Source organism: Chelmon rostratus, chromosome 12 (assembly GCF_017976325.1).
Source record: "Chelmon rostratus isolate fCheRos1 chromosome 12, fCheRos1.pri, whole genome shotgun sequence".
Taxonomy (NCBI): Eukaryota; Metazoa; Chordata; class Actinopteri; order Chaetodontiformes; family Chaetodontidae; genus Chelmon; species Chelmon rostratus.
The window spans coordinates 16,273,206-16,293,562 of record NC_055669.1 but is presented as its reverse complement, the minus strand read 5'-3'; the positions used below and the strand labels follow the sequence as shown (position 1 = coordinate 16,293,562).

At 39.9% G+C, this 20,357-nt stretch overlaps 1 protein-coding gene across 1 annotated transcript in view; it reads left to right on the top strand.

Moving 5' to 3' along the window:
* The window catches only part of st18 (ST18 C2H2C-type zinc finger transcription factor), a 38,737-nt gene that overhangs the window by 5,817 nt on the left and 12,563 nt on the right, over positions 1-20,357 (top strand). Inside the window, exons 3-6 of the mRNA XM_041949245.1 lie at positions 13,462-13,577; positions 16,276-16,327; positions 17,133-17,163; positions 17,381-17,568. Of these exons, the coding sequence (XP_041805179.1) occupies positions 13,462-13,577; positions 16,276-16,327; positions 17,133-17,163; positions 17,381-17,568 (387 nt within the window). The remainder of the gene's footprint in view (positions 1-13,461; positions 13,578-16,275; positions 16,328-17,132; positions 17,164-17,380; positions 17,569-20,357) is intronic.

Here is a 20,357-nt window from a genome sequence, read left to right as displayed (position 1 = left end):
CACCTGTTATATCTAGCAAAACTGTATTTTTGCCTACTTTCCCCCGTGAGTTGAAGATTTAGTGATTTTGATCCACCAACTCTAATGTAACAGAACCTGGGTTCCAAAGGCATCAGTTTAAGGCAGATATATATATAAAAAGCATCCTATATTTGTCCATAAAACATTTGAATTGTTATTGAAGTGCCTTCAAAGGACACTGAATAAACATATTGTAAGGTTGCCCACGGTCACACATACAAATCGCCCCAAAGGGGATTGCTGGGAAGTAATCTAATCATTTCTTTTAACTGAGACACAGTGACATGCAGTGTAGATAATGATCCCCATGAAAAATGTACTGTATTTTCAAAAGAATATCCCCTGTCTGCTGACATTAACATAAAGATAGTTCTACATCCTGGAGCCATATCAACAACATGTACTTATGTTTGGTTCCTTGTATTTGCATATGCAAATATTTTTTTTTAATTTTAATTCAGTCCTTTTATGTGACTTTCTGTGATGAACAAGCGGCATCAAGTGGTTGCACAATGAGGGTTCAGTACCACCAAGAAGAAGCATTTGTGTCATTTTAGACCAAGCTTAAAGCATTATAGCTGAAATTAACCACAGTTTAATATAGATTTTTACACGTCTATCATATTCAATGGCATAGTGTGAATATGCATTGTTGTTGGGGTGCATGGGCTGCCATGCGAAATTAGTCGCATTGCTTTGTTGAAATTACGGGGTGGGGTGTTGAGTGAGGGGGTTTGTTGAAGTTATACTGCTGACATTTTGATCCTGCAGTGCATTAGAAGAATTCAGTTAAACATATTTGTGTAGGTTTCGCAGGAGGAAGGTATAGTGCTCAAAACAACAGGGTGCTGTGACCCTTCACTTTGCTTACATAATTTGCAGCAGAATGCGAAAAGCTTTTAGACACAGATGTGACCCATTGTAATACCCTTCTAAATGCAATCAAACACTTTCTACAAATATGAGCAGGACTTTTTAAATGTGAACCCTTGTTTGACATGTAATTTTGTCCAACCCACTCCTCTTTCATTTCTCCATCAGCTCTCTCCAGTTATGCCCACATTTTCAGTTGATGAAATAGCTTGACAAAACACTAGTTTATGTTCTGTGCCTGCTCTGAATGAGGTCTCTCTCTCTCTCTCTCTTTTTTTTTTTAAACAGATTTGAACAGATGTTAGGGCCAAAAGAAAATGTTGCATTTTGTAATGGCGGTGCTGTGTAGTGTTCAATATGTGGCTCACTCACAATTTGTCCAAGATTGCTTTACATGAGTTGATTCTTTTTGTGTATTCTTCTGATGTCGAGCTCAGGACATGAAATAATCATCCCTCGAACAAGCTTGTTGTGTCCCCACAGCGAGATTGTCTGCATCGGCAGACAAAGAACATGTTATTTGATAAGATGCTTGGATAGATGATTCTTTACTTTCATATGTTTGCATGATTATCAGGCGCAAATGGTGAAAAGAGGGCAAAGCAGAGCAGGTCTGCTCTCTTTGTATGTCTCTCTCACAGTGTACCATGAATTGGCTCTTGAAGACAGTTAGAAATTAGACTTTCAAATGAGGCATTAAACAAGGTGATGATCAACTGCCAAACCTTAAGTAATGATATTCTCCATCCTCAAGTCCCCAGCCTTGCATAACCAAATGCACAAATCACAGAAAGAAGAACTGAAAATACATTATTATTACATATTGTGTTCACACGTCAGTCCCCGGGGACTGGGGGGGGGGCATCGGCGACAGATAAGCATGTTTGGGTGGCCCCTACCATCAGCTGGGGAAGGGCTACGCTTGGATCTTGAGGGGGGGCGGTGGCCCTCATGGGTATCACTTATTTTAAATCCTGAGCCACACCATCCCACCCCCCTCTTTTGCCCCCCTCGCCCCAGGCTCCACCCAGAAGTGTGGTTGCCTTTGTCATTGTAATCTGGCCCTGTTTGCTAAACGCTTCCACTGTTTACTCTCTGCTATAGGGGCTTGTATGAACAGGAGTCAGCAGGACGCAGGGTGACATCACTTTGGCTGGGGGGGGGGGGGTTGAAAAGCTGCATTTGTGATTTCTCGGGGCCCCTTCCTTCTTTTATTCTTCCCTGTCTCTATCCAGGCCTGTCGAACGCTTGAGCTAACTCAGGAGGCTAACATGGCCTACAGGGAGGAATTACACCTAATTACTTGAATAACTGCGAGGCAGCAGCCTTCCGTAGTCACCAGAAATCATTTCCAGGTCTCTGCCTTTTACTGATAGCCAGACTTCTTGTGACGGAAAACCTCGGACAAAGCTTTTACATTCAAATGGTCCCGGAGAAATGAAACAGACTGACAGGTACAAGCATAAAAAAGGGGGGAAATCAAATTAACAGACAAGGATTTCATATCATCTATTTTTGTTGTTGCCGTAGCGATAAAGTCGCAGACATTGAAACTGGTCTGTTGAGCCATTGTTATCATCCCTGGCCATCTGCTGCCGAGGAGTGACATTCCCTCTCATTTGCATGATGAGTGATGTATGAGGAGCTTGGGAGGGCATATGCCCCGGTCTTATGACAAAGCAAGTGAAAGTTTTGTCTAAAAAAACCACATAGAATAAGGATCGATACGTGAATGAGGCTGGATGGAGGGGGTAAAAAAAAAAAAACAAAAAAACAAAGGAGTAAATCACCTGTGAGTGCATATGTGCGCACATGTGTGTGTTCGCCTGCATGTATGTTGCATTTTCACCGAGCGCACACAAATCTGTGGCGCCTGTGCGTGTGTCTGTGCGAGTGTACGCGCGCATGAGTAGAGGCAAGCGCGCGCATCTGCCTTCTTGTGTGCCTGTTTGTGTGTTTTGCGGATGTGGGAGTAGAGCGAGGAGGGGGGTTGGTGGCTGTTGATGTGCAAATGTGCATCATGTTGAAGGGCTGTGAATGGGGAGGTGTGACGTAAAAAGGGACCCGAACGCAGGTGCTTATCTCGAGGCTGTCAAAGGCACAGTATGTCATATTCCTGGGGACTACCTTTCAAAGCCACAGCACCAGCTCAGCTATCAAGAGACTGGGAGAAAATCAAACTTTTTGGATCACAGCACTAGGTTGGTGTCAAAGTTCTTTTTATTTAATATACTGTCAGTTTGGTCAGCATTTATCATCACTGATACTCTGTATCGCATGAACGACAAGCCTTTTAGCTCATGCTGTTAGATGCTGTCATGTGAAATCCAAAGCGGGAGCTGCAATGTAAGTGTTAGAAACTTACTTCGATTTACAGAGATTTACTCAGCAGCTAAACTTGTGTTCTGTGGATTTTACAAGATTATGTGAAATAGTATTATGCTGGCAATTGTTCTGAACTGTGTCAGGGAGCATTTGGAGAATATTGCACTGGTGGTGAACATTGTTTGCTTGATACAAATCAGTGTTCCTAAAATCTTTGCTGGAAAGCGAACGCAGCTTCTGTCCAGGTTTCAGACAGTTTGAGAGGAGATTAAATGGCTCAAACTGTTTTTTGAGAAGCATGACCTATTTTTGATCATCCAGATAGCATGAGATACTGTCTATCTAGATTAAATTCACAGCATTTGTGTGGAGTATAAGCTTGTCTTAGAAGAGCACATGTTCGTATTGTGCGCAGAGACAAAGCATTGTCAGGTTGCCTGTGGCTTTGACAGTGACAGCTGTACATACAAGACCACTGAGCCTAATGCACTTAAACATTGACTCTGTGTTCCAATAACATATTTGAACAGTCAGTGAAGTATTTTATTGCATCCTGCTCTGGCTTTATGTAATTCTGGTTTGAAAGTTTGAAAACTATATGCTAGCGCTGTATGTAGTGTGACAGTAAAATTGTCTTCAAATCAGCTTCTGTTTTATACTTTGTGGGCATGTTTTAGATTTAAACAAATTCAGCACGGCCAAAGAATTATATCCTGTTCTGAATTTATGCAATTATTTGCATTGTAACTGTGGCAAAGTTCAAAAACTAGATGCTAATGCTGAATTATTATGATAGTAACACAGGCTGCAAGTGAACTTTTGTGTTATATGTGGGCAAGCCTTAGCCAAAGCAGGGGCCAAAGCACTCGACAGTATCCAGAGCAACTATTGATTCAGGAGCACAGATGCTGGTTAGAAAAGTTCATCATTTACTAACTTGCGGCACACTAATGGCTCCGAATCTGCTTGATGACTCAACTTTAACTTGATCACTGTTAAACAAAAGTAGGATATATTTTTTTTAAACGACAGCAGAGTTTAGGCCTGCGTTAGCGAATGAACTTATGGTCCTCCTGGTGCTTTCACAACTTCAGTGTGTTTTCAGATTCATTTCTCTTTCGAGCAACAGGAAATACAGGTTTTAGCTTAGAGTGAAAAATATTTGTGTAAACTAACATCTGCTATATCTGCCAGTCATATCTATCGATATTATTCTCAGTGACTGAGGCGTTAAATCATTTTTTGGTTTGGGGAATTTCAGTGGAAAAATTTCTGTGGTGAAATAGATTGAAATGCCGGTTGTCAGTCTCCCTTTTAGCCTCCATTTAATCATAACTCCGTCAGCTTATTTCAGCCAGCTCGCATCTCTCAACAAACAAGAAAAGAGCAACAAAAGACATTAGATAACGCAGCATTGTGCAACAGTGTCACATCTCGATAATCCATCCAAAAGTTGAGCAAGTCATTCAGAGACGATAACATATGAAGACAGGACCTGGAAGCGAGGCTATAAAGTTGCACCTCTACTCTTTGTTTTAATTACAAAAGCAGCTCAGGCTATAGGAGGGATGTGTGGTAAGGCAGTGATAAGTAAGAGCCATTATTCCTCTCTGCTCCCCACCCTCCGCTTCAAAGCAGGACGTTAGTTGCTACACAACACATAAATGTAACCTCTGTTCGCCTCCAGGAACTGTCCATGGTACCTGCTCTCCAACAAAACTGCTTTCACAAACTTGTTGTCGTAGCTGCTATACACACGACGCTTCTGTGATGAAAAAAAAAATTATGTTTAGGTCTATTTCCATCAATCTTTGGCGAAGACAAAAAATATAAAGTTATCCCAGGCTTTGGGATCTTTTGATTTCTAATTGCTTGTTTTAATCATAAGTCAAAAGCCGTCGGGTGCACACAATGTAAACGACAAAATCGCACGACAAAAAGCTCAGCATACATGTGAGTGCTACATATTGTGTTACCTGTTTTTCACCCTACTCAAACTTCAGTTAGCTAATCCAGGAAAATGAATTATGTGGATTTAATTCAACAAGGTCTCAGAAATGATCCATCTGCTGTTGAGCAGCTGGTGAAAGGATAAATGTAATTAATTACTTAACTTTTGAACAGCATTACAGAAAAACAGTGCTGTTTGTGTGTCCTACTGGAAAAAATGTAAAGCAACAGTGTGATGTATACTTTTCAAATGTATATTTTTCTCTTTAATTGTCAGTAACATGTTATATTTTAAATAATCTTTCCAAAGAGCCTGTATATTGTTTAAAATTGGTCTTGTGTACATACATAATCGATATTTTTTCATAAATTTGTCCCAATGGCAGTTTTGAAATATTTTGAGTAATATTGCATTAATTAGCGTTCAGTCTGTAGTAGCTGAAATATTATAATGTATAATCAAGTGTGTAGAATTCTGGATAATGCTAATCCTCATTATATAAATTACAGTGTAATAATTATTTTTTTCTTCTTGTTCCTCGAGAAGTGGACTGATCCTAACCAGACTTTCTAGAACTAACTGGGCATTTAATGATCATGATAACATTTTGAAAATCTTATTAAAACGTTAAGATGTGCATAATGGCAGTCATGTTTTCTAGCCTGCTCTGCTTTAAGGCAAAAATGATCTAAAAATGTTAACAAGGTTGAATTAGGTGGATTTTTTTTTTCTAAAAAGATAATAAAACAAAAACAGAAAAATCCTTTTAGTGAATATTTGCTTGACAGGGCAAGACTATGAAATGTTCCCAATTAATATTACATGGGATTTTTTTCTGCCTCTCTCTCTCTTTTAAAAAAAATATATTTCAGAATTTACCTTGATTGTAATGTACCTCATTGGCTGTGGTTTTGTTTGTTGGCCTAACTATAAAGGATCTGCTTATACCCTTGTGGGTTGGGAAGAATTAGGATTTATGAATTTATTTCCTCTGTTGTATTGTTTAAACAGCTTTGGTTTAGTTTTGATCCCTTCCTCTTGCCTTTGAGGCTGTTCCACGGTGTCAGCTGTTGACTGATAGTAAGAGAACTGCCTCACAGTGTGAATGAAAGAAAACTAGCGGTTGGTAAACACTGATAAGGGATAAATAGAAAGCGGTCAGGCAGAGATAGTTCTGTGGGAGCCCAGATTGTGTGCGGTCTGTTAAAATGAGATTCTGAGCCTGTCCTTTTTATTCTTCCTCCCCTCCCCTCCCCTGTGCGGCGTTTGTCTGGAAAATCTCCAGTGACCCGGCTCGGCAGTCCCAGGCTGCAGTATTCTCTTTTTGTATTTGTTTTGTTTTCTAACAAGGGTCAAGTTGGCCAATAGACATGTCCCTGATGCTTATAGACAGCTGTCATGACTTCAAGTACTTTCAATAGTTACATTTTACATGGGCTCATGGTTCTGCACCAGCAAGCACTGCAGCAAGAGATATGCTTAAAAAAAAACAAACATGCACACGATGTTGACACAGCCGGTTCTTAATGTGTGTTCATTACCTATGATCATATAATTTACCTCTAAAATCCTTTCAGATTTTTTTTAAAACTTCTGAACATCCATCCATCCATCCTCTCTTATTTGCATATGTGCTGAAAGTATAATTATCAAGTCAACGCTACATATCACCATGTTATAGTAATTACAGTCACATAATTATACATTTACATTCTCTTCACTATAGACCCTGAGGAATATAAATCTCATTTCTCAATTGAAATCACTCTAAATGACTGTCTTATTCAATTATTTTTAGTAGCAGCCTGTTCTTTCCAGTAATCATTGATTTTTTTTTTTCCTGGGGTGAATCTATCTTTTATGTGATTAAAAAGACCTTCAGAGGTCTTACATTGAGGATCACCATGTGTTGTATTTACACAGAAAATAATTCAGCCCATTGTAGCCCAGCAGCTAATGAGATTGGTTGTTAAGTGAATGACACAAAGGCTACAAAAAAAAAAAAGAAAAAAAAGCTTAGCGTTTCGGGTGAATATCACAGTGTCCCTGCACACACACACACACACACGCACAGACACACCAACCAAACACACTCTCTCAGCAGCGAGACTCTGGACTACCCTGTAGCCCACCTCGGCATCCTTCTGCTCCGTCTCCTCCCCGACGTCACTATGAGATGCAAAACAAAGGCTAAAGGGGGCATGGTAAGTCGAGCTCGCGACTCTGCTCTGTCGGACATGTTAACATGAGTGCATTTAGATGTAGGAGACAAGTGATTCTGTTTGTCTGTGTGAGGATGTGCTGTGCTGTGTGAGCCTCAGCCTCAGATAAGTAGCTTCATAGAAGGGTCAGTAACAGTGACGCTGTTCTGTGTGACTCAGATTAAGATCGCCACGTTTTGCTTGACCATTCTTAACTTCTGAATGTTGCTGAAACTTTTCTCTCCGTTTCTTTGTGGAAGCCACTCTCTTGCCTTGCACTTTATGTTAAAGTGCACTTTCTGCTCGTTTTGCATTGGAGCTATGACTAAAGTATAACGGTTTATTTTTGTGTGTCTGTGCCTGTATTTGTCAGTGGTGCGGGATACAGAGAGGTAGTTTATTGTTGTTGATCCTTGAGTAAAGCTCGACTCAGTGTTGTCCAGATTTATCTAAAAATCACTGAGATGTATAATACAGCATGAAAGCAGAAGAGAGGATATTGTTAAGCACCCAGGCTCAGTTTTTATCAATTGCTGAACTGTTAGAATACTCACTCTAAAGTGAATCGATGTTGTTTCCACATATTTTGAACACTGTGCGGATACCTTGTGCCTTCCCTCGGACTCCTCTTTTTGATCTCTGAATAGTAGCACTGGAGCATCATTAGTGACTGCTGTGATACAAAAATTTAAGTGCATTAGCTTATCATGCTCCGCTGTCAGGCAGGAAAGTGGGTTAAAGTCCATTGCGTATATTAAACCCTGGACTTAAGTCAAATTTACATTTTGTTAAAGATTACTCCTTTTATTGATGCATATAATCATATTCATGGACCATCTGCTGATTTGGCAAGCGTGGATCAAACTCACAAAACAGCCCTGCTAACCTTTTAAGTACGAAATAGTCTGGCTTAACTCTGCTCGCCCAGAAGTGTGTGCGTATCTATGTGTGAGAGATTGTATGGATATTGGATAATACTTAATTTAGATCCTCCAGGCTGCTCATGCCATATTTTATTTTATCATGATCGCTTTGGTAGCAGACCAGGGCTTGTGTTTGAACAACTGAGCAAATAATGTCGGTCTGACAATAAGCAAAGCAGAATCTTGGTGTCAGGAATCTGATTAAACTCTTGACCACAGCGTACAGCTCTGAGTTTATATCTGTCACCATGGTTACGTGGATTTCACAGTGCAGCATCGCACACTTCCACCTTGTTGTGATCGGCTGCACGGGCCTCACCTCTTGAGTGTAATAAAACACTGCTTAAGGCTTTTCTACTTCTTCTGATAACTGATTTAGTTCTGAACTATCTCCCAGTGTGTGTTTCACAGAAATAGGAATTCACCATTGGGCATCCTTACTGCACGAAATACTTATGTTCGACTCATTCCAAACAAAGCTTACGCAGATTGAGAATTCATATGCCAGAGGTAAATCCGAGTTAACACGGATTTATACTGGCATGAGTTAAAGGACTAGAGTTTGTAATCCAGGTGGCCAAGGGATTTTACCATACAGTGGCAAAAATCACTTAAAACTCCCCCAACATCCTAAGCCACTGAGCTCAGTAAGCAGACAGATTGTTCAGAATTGATGACAGCACAACTATATCAGAGCTGGACTCTGGTGTTTGTGTGTGTGTGCGCATGTATGTGCATCCGCGTGGTTTTGTGTGCGCCCGTGTTTGTGTGTGCGCATATGTGAGCATGTTTGCTTCCTATATATCCTCAATTAGTACTAAAGGGGCTGTTTAGAATAAGACCTTGACAGATTGGTATTATTTTGCTTCAACAGGGTAGGGGAGGTGTATTGGGAATACTGCCTTCTATCTACATAAACATCAGTGGCATAAATTAAAAGACAGCAACCTCCATTTCAATGGCCTCTGAATGATTAGTAAAGTGATCAAAGTCACGGTAATATTCAAATAATTAATGTTTTAATAGCCTTTCGCGCGATCACCATACCAAGTACTTTAAAAAATACTGGAAGAAAAACAAAGGTGGGTCTCCATATGTGTATGGGTTTGTGTGTGCGCGTGCACGTGTGTGAACGTGCACACCCGTGTGCACATGTGCACATGTGTGTGGAGGACAGAGGAGCAGAGATAGAGTGGAGTTGTTTAATGACAGGAACAGCTGACTCATTTAGAGAGAGCAGTGAAAGGTAATTAACCCTGGGAAAACTACAGCTGCCATGCGAGCTGTTCACTTCAGCGCAATCTGATTAGGAATCACTGCTCGAGCCCCTGACTCCTTTCAGACACTGTGTGTTCGAGGTAAACTTTTCCCTTTGCCCCGGAGAGCCCCGGAGCACTGGAGACCTGCCTTTTGTGTCGGGGGATTAGCTGGAACGGTTACTACGTTTCTCCAAATTGCAGACCACCTGGTAGCATTCATGCAACCTCCTCCATGAAAGGGCCTCCTTGGGCAGGAACAATGAGCGGGATTACTCTGCTCATTGTTACACCAGGGCTGGAACTTCTTTTTCCCCAAACACCTGTCCCCAAATTAGACAGGTTTGAAAAACCATGTTCATGACAGAATTCAAAGATTCAAACTAACATGAGAGTGGTTTGGCAGACTGGAGACTTGCCAGTGGATGAATTGTCTGCCACTCCATTTATTATGCTATTGATTCATAGTGTAGTGTAAGAAGATACTAATTTTATTTGTCTCAATATTTTGGTGTTCTTAATTGGATTGAAATTCACAAATAAAATAGCATATCATCTAGACCCCTTTCATACGATAAGGGAACTAAAAGCACCAGAAATTTGGTCAAAAACAGAAATTGGCTCTTTGATGTCAGAAGAAACAATCTGGACTTGGTGCCTCTGTGTGGTCCGGCTCCAGATGAACTCAATTTAGAGGGAAGGCTTTGGGATGACTTTGGAAAGCGATTACAAGATTCATAAATCACCTCGGCAAAGGTGTCACCATCTGACTCTTTTATGGGACTCTTGCTAACTCCGTCCAATAACAAGTTTCCCCTGTAGTTATGCCATCATAACAAATCATTGAAGCGATAGTGGCTAGCCAGGCTCCTAATTGTCTGTTAAGAATTCTGTGAGCTGTGTTCTTTTATTGAAGCATCTCTGTCTTGGAGTAGTGATAAGATGCCAATACGCTCCTCTATAAAAGTACTCTTTGGCAAAAGGCACAAACACTTTGCTTGGCCGTCAGGGTAGCTGTGAGGCTGTTATATCTGAAATCGCAGTTGACTTCAAAATTTTTTACTGTGTCTGCATGAATCCAGAAACCTCTATCAGGCGGAGGAATGCTCATAAATTGCCGGCAGAATAATTTTCTTTCAGATACAGTGATTTTTTTTTATTTGAAAGGGCACGTACAGCACACAGGAAAACCCGATATTTTTCTTTCCCTGAAATTTAGGTTATACTAAATAAACTCACCTGAATATTTAAACCACTTTTATTAAATACTGTACAGTATCTTTTGTCTCTTGTTTCAACTGAAATAAAAAATGATTTTTTTTTTAAGCTAAGCTAATTTTCCAGTACAGTTAGCTGGTGATTAAATGTCAAATTGACTATGTAGGTAACAAATAATTAAACACTGTGAAATACAAAAAGACATCCTAGACCTCTTTGTCCTCTCCCCCCTCCTAAAATACTGTATATCTCCGCTATTATTCTCATGTCCAGCTGGTCTTTAGGCACAGGGTGTCTGATGGCTCCCTGGCCGCCTCACAAAAAAAGAAAAGTTGTTTATCTAAATACTCTCTGAACAGAAGTTGATTTTAATCTCTGAGCAGAGCTTAATTTACTCACCACAAACCCATTTGCATCTCAATGAAAAATGGCAAAAGCAGTCGCCTGCTTCCTGTATACAATTTTACCTGCTTTCCTCAGAAGAGGTGTGAGCCCTCTCCGAGCAGGTATATTCCTGCCAGCTCACCTTTTGCTTCAGCTAGACTGGCTTTATGTTTAGCTGGTTCTCTGCACAACTCAAACCTCCTATAGGGTAAATATAAATTGCGATCAGTCCAGTATATCTTCAGACATTCATTACAAGGAAATATGAAAGTAAAAGGTGCTATCTCCTACCGTTTTCTCTTTATTATACATAAACAGAAAACACTTAGCATGTGAAATTAATGTGAAAATTATTCCCGGGGTAAACTATAAACACAGAAGTTACCCCGCACATTTACCCTTTTTTTCTCCTTCCCCTAGATCAGAGTGTAATTGCCAGTAATCAGGTCTGTTTGCTGCTGATAAAACCACTCTGAATGCGAGGAACCCTCTTTGTGTGATGACTCAATTATGCCAGAAGTGGCTCATCAAACCTGGCCCATCAGCTGCTTTAATAAATAAGGAGGAAAACTTGCTGCAGGCGCATTATAATTCCATTCATTCCATAATTAAATCCATTCCAGTTTTAACCCTTCACTCAGTGTGCTTCTGGAAGAGGAAACAAAAACAAGGAAGGGGGTGGGGGGGTGCAGGGGGGTTGGGGTTGAGTACACACCAGACAGTGACCTTGCACAGAGCACCCATCCGTTCCCTATAATTCAAAATGATACTGTTGAAGAAAGGTTAAGAGAAAAAGGCTCGTGGAGAAAAGGATGGGAATCAGTTAAGACGCGGCTCCTGTTTTTTTTATGTATGCATTGTTTCCACACACAGCCTTAGACAGTAATTATATTAAAAGTGTAATCTAATCATAACAGTTGGTTGGTTGAGTGTGCAGCACTGACATTTTGAAATCTTATTTTGTGTAATCTCATTTGCCTCTATCATCTCGCCTGTACCCCGTATCTAAAGGAAATGTAAATAATGTAATTAATTTTATGGTCTCCAGAATCTTACTTTGCTACTCTGGCCTGCTTTATTGGTTCCAAGATGAGGTATCAGAACACTTCCACTGAGTTTTTTTTTACTCCATCACAATAATGTCTTTGTTAATTACATGAGAGCGTCCCAAGTGCACGGATAAGCTGGGAACAAGGGGACACAAAGACTCAAGGTCAGTGATGAATATCCACAGCAGCTGCACGGTATTAATAAGGCATTATATGAAAATAATCATAATAGCATCACTTACAACAAAACAGCGAGAGTGTGGTTAGAGTAATGTCAGGAGCGTCAGGGTGTTTTACAGATATTTCCTCTCCACCATCTCAGCTTGGATCCAGCCTTTCTGATAATGGTGCGAGGCAATGGTTATTCATGATTGCTGGACTGGGAAGGTCTCCCTCTTTTTTTTACCCCCAGTCGCAGCCCATTCTCTCCTCTGTGGTGGGAATGCTAGCAGATGGGGTTAGGGGGGAATGGGCTGGGCTCAAGGACAGCTAGCAGCCAGATTAACACATAGAAAATCTCATAGACCCTAAGCATCAGGCTGCCTCCTTTCCCCCTGAGAAATCTGCCCTAGACGCAGGGAAACAGTCCTCTGAGGAGCATTATTTGTGTTGGACTTGGGGAGTGTGTATGAGGGTGTGTGTGTGTGTGTGGGGGGGGGGGGTGATGGTGCATAAATATGATTCAGCAGATGACGAACCAGCTCAAATAGTAGTGAGTCTTTTTTTCATATGCTAATGAAACTGAGTGAATAACCCTCCCTTAACCGCCGTCTCCCCCCATCTTTTTTCCCCCAGTTTTGTTTTTCTGGGGAAGCGCTCTGTGAGCTATAATTAAGAAGATGTTGGGTTTTTTTTTTTGTTTGTTTTCTGTTTTTTCAAAGCTAACAGAAATAAATAATTCCATAATAAGATCTGTGAAGTGAAGAGGCTTAATGTACTCATTGTGTTCATCCTTGTTTTCCCTCTTGGATGTTTTGTATTAATTAGAAGCAAGCAATTTGATCTCTGTCAAGCAATCAATTTGCATCGTGTTCCTTATTCCATGTGAGGTATTAATATGCTCTTTCCACCTCTTTCTGGCTGCATGTTCACATCCTTGTCTCAAGATTATGAAAATGTAATGATAAAAACCTCCAGAAAAATGGTTTAGAGACATATAATTGATTTCGGATGTGCTAAAAAAGTAAACAAGTTGCAGATAATTTTATATACGTGTGTCTGGTGTGTGTGTGTGTTTTGTTTTTTTCTTTTCTAATCTAGATAATGAATTTCATGATCACCTCCTGAGAGATAACAAGTGTGAAAGCATCAACCAGGGTGGACAGTGCGGATCTGGCATCTTATCCTCCAGAGCGCTTGGAAAACTACAATCAAAGGTAAATAATCTGAAGGGCACAGACGGAAGCTTAAATTCTGCATACAGATTGAAAATAACTTTTGTTAGGGACAAACAGTCTCTGGGGATAAATGATTGCATAACAGTGTTTTGGATAAGTAGCACACTAAGTGGTGGAGTGTCACTGCTCCTTTGACCACACTGATCACAAACTCAGGTTGGTTTTTACTTATGCAGAGCTGTGGGAGGCTGGCACATAGCACACTCTTTAAAAGGCATTGCTGAGTCAGCTTTCTCTAAAGTAGTGGCTGCCTTTAGTTGCCAGGTTGTCTCAGCTGTATTTGCACCTGATAAAACTCCCTTTGAAACCATAACAGAAAGTTTAGAGAAATCTTAAACTACCATAAAACATTTAAGTGTGAATTTCAAACATATATAGAAATGAATGGTTATCAGTGATGTAAAGTGTTTTTGAAAAAAAGAAAACGCAGCTATCAACCTTAAACATTGTACTTAGTGCCTTGCTTCTGTGTGTTGATGTTTGGAAGAGGGATCCTGCAGCGATCCCAGTTGTTCCTTTACAGCATTTTATGTGAGTCGTTGGCAACTTTGCAAAATTTAATGCCAGAGAACAGGCCGAGGTAGCCGAGAAAAGAGGAATTTAGATGCAAACGCGTTGTTTTAAAGCTTACAGAGACACAACATGACATAATTTTTAGCTAAGAAACTGAAAAGGTGAACAGAATCACTTAAAGTAAAAGCAGATATAAGTGATTATTAATGCACAGTGATTGTGTACTATTATACCTTCTCCTACAAAGACATATTTCACATTGTTACAGCTGTGTTTTACTATTTTCATTCATTGTCTGTTTTTAAACTAGCCTCCACTTATGGGTGCACATAGTGCTATGTCAGTGACAAATACGTGAATAAACACATATGTCTGCTTAGAACTACATTATAGTGTATTATTAATCATTGAGTAAATGTGTATACAGCACACTGTATTTATAAGTATAAAGGCTTAATACAGGGAGTTTTACCTTTCCACTTTCATATGTCTATGGCTAAATTCTTTCACTAATCTACACCAGATAGCACTCGTCATAAAAAACAAATGACACATTGACCAAAATATATTACCGTGCAGTAAAAATGATATTGTACGTTTTGTAAAGTTTTCTGTCATATTGTGTAGGGAAAGTCAAATAAAAGCTCCTATTTGACCCTGACGTGTCTATTTGTTCGGCTTTTGTAAACACACAGCGTCACATGTTTGTCCATGTTGTTGCCCTGCCAGGAGTACCTGTCAGTACACCAGAGCATCTACGGAGGCCTTCCTTGTTGACTTGTTACTTGTCACTCCTTGTTATGAGAATTAGATATACAGTAACCTGTGCTTTGTCAAGATTTGTCTGAAATGCACATGTGACGCACTTTAAAAAGCAGTGCTAACAAAGAAATCTGCTTGTCAGCCTCCAACTTATATAATATGTGAAACTGGATACGCAGCTCATGGTGAAATATGTGGCGCTGTGGTCAGATATACAGCACAGCCTGATTGTGTTTTAGACAGGCATACAGCAAGACTGGACTCAGTTTCTTTTTTAAAATCTAATTTTATATTATTATCAATTCATACAGACAAATACAAAATGCAAAAAAGTAAAACATTTTTTAAAAGTATAATAAGTTTAATGATAAAATGCTGTTTTTAAAACAGTTATATGAGAAGGGCACTTCTGAAATGCCACATAAAGTAAAAAAAAAAAAAAAAACACCCTGGTAATAAACGTGTGTGAGTCATTGGTGATATTTTGGTGCACTGATAACATCATTTGAACTTTGATTAATGTCCATGTTATAATCTCAGGTTGCAGGATGTAGGAGCAACATTTTGCCTTCAGAACAACAAATTTATACAAAACGTTGAAGCATGTCTGTGTGGGAAAGTGTTACAAACTAATGAGGTACATTCGTTTTTACAGAATGTAATCTATAGTGTTTGGGAGTTGTTTGTCTCAATAGGCTGTAGTAATCAAAAGTAATGAACCTATTATGAGCAGGACCTCTGAGGGCCCGGTGTGGCATTAAGAGTGTGGCACATAAAAGGTTTATTAAAGGAAATTAAGGTCCATCACTGCCACACCTGCTCCCCTATTATAAATGTATGACAGGTCAGTGCCTTCAATCACAACAGCAAACGAGAGAGAGGAGTCATGTTTCCCATTACCAGGGAAAAGTAACAGCATATCCTATGACTCACAGATTTCACTGGCCTGTGACCACTATACGCCACCATCAGCCTGGAATAATTATGTTTAATAGGTTTTATTTGGGGCCCACAAGCAACAGCCAGCGAGAGTGGATGGATTTTAGCAACTATTTTTGTCTAAACACACACAGCGAGGTGCTGTCCGTACTTTGATGTCATTATTTAGTGTCATTACATTTTTACTCACCTTGAAACTTTTTTTCCCCAAACATTATACTTCATGTGTTTGCATATTACCGATGTTTTAGGAGCTCTTTGCGATGCTGTCGCGCACATAAAATTGATTTTAAGGCTTACGCAGGCTCTGGTCGACTGACAAAAAAATCACCAATAATCTATAAAGTGCTACAACCCCCCCCCCCCCCCCCCCCCCCTGTTTCAAATAGTCAATAAAAATAATGAAATAAATCCAGTCTGTTTGTTTGGTGGCTCATCTGTATGTCACATGCTTTATTTACAGATGGATTCTGAAGGCGAGGAGCAAACCCTGAAAACGTGTAACAGTAGCACAGGTGAGTGCTGCTTTTTAGTTTGCTTTTAACTCAATGCACATGCATGCACACACGCACACATATTCCACTTACCGCCATGGGCTAGGGGTATCAGTTCAACAATCCAACTTTATAACTGTCAATTTTATGTATTATCTTACTGGTCTGAAGAGCCCTGCACTGCCATTTCATTATTCAGAGGGGAATAACTTCATTAAATTGGAACACTGGCTCAAATTAGTTAAGGAGTGTGTATATATTGTGTGATTGAAAACCTCTAGACTGGATATGTCATTATGCAAGTGTTCAGGGCCTCTGAGGCCTGCCTGCGCACGCTGGAGCTATTACTACATCTGGGGAAATTCATGAAAAGTGTTATTATTGGTTGTGCTTCATGGGAGTAGGGGCAGAACTTGTGAATGAGATTCACGCAGGCCTCTGGGAAAATTGATTTACCCTTTTAGATCATGTTGTCAATGCTGTCAAAGGATGAGCTACTGTTGGTGTCCCAGAGAATGAGCAGATTGAATGAAAAGCTTTTCAGATCAATGAGGAGACCACTTCCCCATCCTTACGCTGATTATACCCGATGGCATTGTAAAAGAGATTCAAATCTATGGTGAAGCAGTATCAGCCCAGGTGGTGTCATCTCTAAAACATCATCTACAAAACAAATATTTACGCAACATTGTAAAACTTTCATTAGCAGAAAAGTAGCGAGTCGCCTTGAACCTTTGAAGATGAATATGTCGACAGATGCTGTGCTGCTGCGGTGGAAATGTAAACACGACTTTTTATCTGTTCTTTTTTGGCCTTCATTTCACAGGGCTGGCCGACTGCATCGCCGAGACTCACAGGTAAAATTTTATGACGTTTGAATCTTTCTCGTCTTTTTCATGCCAAAAAGAAAATATCTCCTCCCCAGATCATATATGTGACTCGTTACCAGGTTTTTAATTTCACCAGAAAACCCAAAAAAGTCTTAAATTTTAATAGCTGGACCTTCAAAATGAGCTAAACGGAGTCCTTTGTTGACCCTGCTGTGCTTTTTGTCCATTCCCCTCTTCCCTTCAGCCCATATGGGTCCATGGCGAGGAAAAGGAGTGCTCAGGAAGGGGTGCAGGGCGCCCCCGTCAACAAGAGAAAGTCCCTGCTGATGAAGCCCCGCCACTACAGCCCAAGCGAGGCATGTGAAGAGGAGAGCGAGGACCTGGCACCGCCACAGGACAAAGAAGAGCTGAGGAACATTGACACTCCAGCAGGTAAACAGATGTCCTGTTGTTTTGTCTGTTTTGATGAACAATTGACGCTGAATTTTAAAATCCCATCTGTTGCATTCATATTTCCCTCCCTCTGCCATCAGCCAGCAGCCGCAGTCATTGTGCAGTGGAAGTGAAAGACTACACTGCTGGGTCCACATTAGTTGTGTCTCACGTCCACAAATTGAAGTTTTGACAGCTGATCTGCCATGATATTTCTGGCGTGGCTTTACCCTCTTTTGATGAGGCCAGATTTCAGACCCCTCATCTGTCCTTTTTCAATAGCCAGTCCAAACCCATTGAATCCATAGAATGAAAAACTGAATGGGGGAGTGCACCAGCTCACTTTGATTTAAATTAAACTTCCTTCTTTCTTTTAAACTGAATTTTCATTGAAGTTGCCTATTGTGAAAAACAAATGAGGCGTCCACATTGCTTGGCTGATGTTCTCATGTTTTTTTGTTTTTTTTTTTGTACAAAGACTTTACTAAACCACAGGAACATTTCATCAACAACAGTTTAAAATTGTTTATTTTCACTTATGCCACTGTCCTTTTCAGCAGCGAAAATGTTTTCTTTTTTCCTAATGAATTGAATTTTGTGCATTTTGGCAACAATGCTCGTGGTGTACATGTGCATTCTCGCCCACTATAATCTGCACTGATTTGGTATATTTTTAACGATGTAACTAAGCAACAAACGTAATTGTCCCTTTCAAAAGCTTTTGTTAGGCCCTCTAACACAGTCTAATACATAATTAGGCATAATGTCTACAGCTCATTATAGTACACATGTGTGTAGTTAAATGGACCAGGAGAGTAGCTCACTGAATTGTGTGGATTCATTGGAAATGGAATTTATTTGTTTCCTGGGTTCATATTACATTACAATTATCTAAGTAATTCACTGTGCATCATCAGTTTTTCCTTTTGTTGTTGTGTATTCTAGGTACTTTTTCTTTTTATCATGCAACTTTGATTGACTGCTAAATATTTCCCTCATTTGAACCTGATATTCAGTGGACTAGTTTTACGACTAAGCAAAATATGGACAGAATCAAAAAAAAAAAAGACAGAGAGAGAGAAAGAGAGAGAGAGAGAGAGACAGAACGCGGATATTGATAAACAATTTCAGAACATATTTTGCTGTTGTTGTCAGATTTGGGGACTGTTTTGTGTGGAAAAACAAAAATTGGAAAAGTGGACTACATGGAGGCAGTAAGAATTTTTGCAGTGGGAAGCTGGTCATATCTGCATTTTAACAAAAAGGGAGAAAAATAAGCCTCTCGTTTGGTTGAGCCACACTGCGTTCAACTCCAGCCAACTGCAGCCCTGCTGCAGAGTGCTGGTAATGGCTATTCTGGAGTACAAACTGTTCACCTGTTCCAACACACAAACCACCGCAGGGATCCAAGTTTTTTTCCTCCATCTCTTTCCTTTTTTCACTGCACTTCTGTGTCTGTGTGTGTGTGTGTGTGTGTGTGCGTCTGTGTGTGTGTGTGTGTGTGTGTATACGTCTGTGTGCTTGTCTGACTGCATGCGGCTGTGTCAGGCCGGGGAGTCCATCTGGATGAAAAACAAAACCCTTGTTGCTTGCCTCATAAATGTAAATACGTGTAACTGGCTTTAATTTTTCATTCAACAGGGCTTGTCTTTAGACGCGTCTTTTCAAATAGATTTCGTAGCGGGTAACTGAATGTAACACATTGTAAAGTTTCCTGAGCACGATACCAGACATGTCAAATTCTGCTGCATTTGATTATGTACAAAAGTATATATTCCCAAAAACAGTTTGTCTTTTTATTAGCGCCACATAATTTTTGTTTTAAAGCTCTTTTGGTGAGGATTACGTTTTTGTGCTGCTCCCATTAATAAGTCGTATCTGTCTGACGATATCTGCATCATCCTCAGCAGCGTGTGATCTGATTCTCACAATCCATCTCTATCTGTCGCCTCACCCTATTGAATCCTACTTTTGCCTCTGATGTCCAGCCACTTAAGAGGATGTAGGGCCCACAGTCCTGCCTGCTGAAGCCCTCATAGTCCAAAGAGCCTTAATCGAGCATAAGTTTGAATGGTTTTGGAGGATCAAGAGAGATTTTATTGAATCAATCCAGATGATAGCTTCCTATTGTTAATCACTGGCCATGACTTAATATAATCAGTGACGTAAATAAAGTGTTGTTTCAGATGCATTTTGAGGGATAACCCTAACCCTCTTTGTCTGTTCCCCTGATCAGACTTTTAGTGCGTAAGGCTTCACACAATCTTGTGGCTTTCTATGCATGTGACCCGGATTCCTGGATTTGTACGAAAAGATAGACAGCAAAAGGTCAATGCAAATTAAATTATTGGGAGCACTCACCAAAATAAGCTGGAGAGAAGAGATTATATGAAATGAGTGTAAAATTTCAGAAGAAATGCATATTTATATTTCATGCATCTGCAATAATGGTACTCTATTTATCACATATGGTGTCTTATGACACCCACAAGGATTTTAAAACGCAAAATCTTCAAAAACAAACCTATGACACTGTAATTTGATGAAACACTCAATAAAATGAGTTGACAGTCTTTCCCTGCAGCGTGTTGCATCTTGATGGTCTATTGTGAGTTATTTATATTTTAACACTAAAATGTGATTGTCCAGAACATTGAAAAACATCCACACAACTACTTGCTTTTTAAGAATATATTAGTAGAAAGTAGAAAGAAAAAGAAATTTAAGTCATTTTTTCTTCTTTTAAACCTTTAGTGTTTATGCCCATTGATGGACAAGTTACTTTTTAA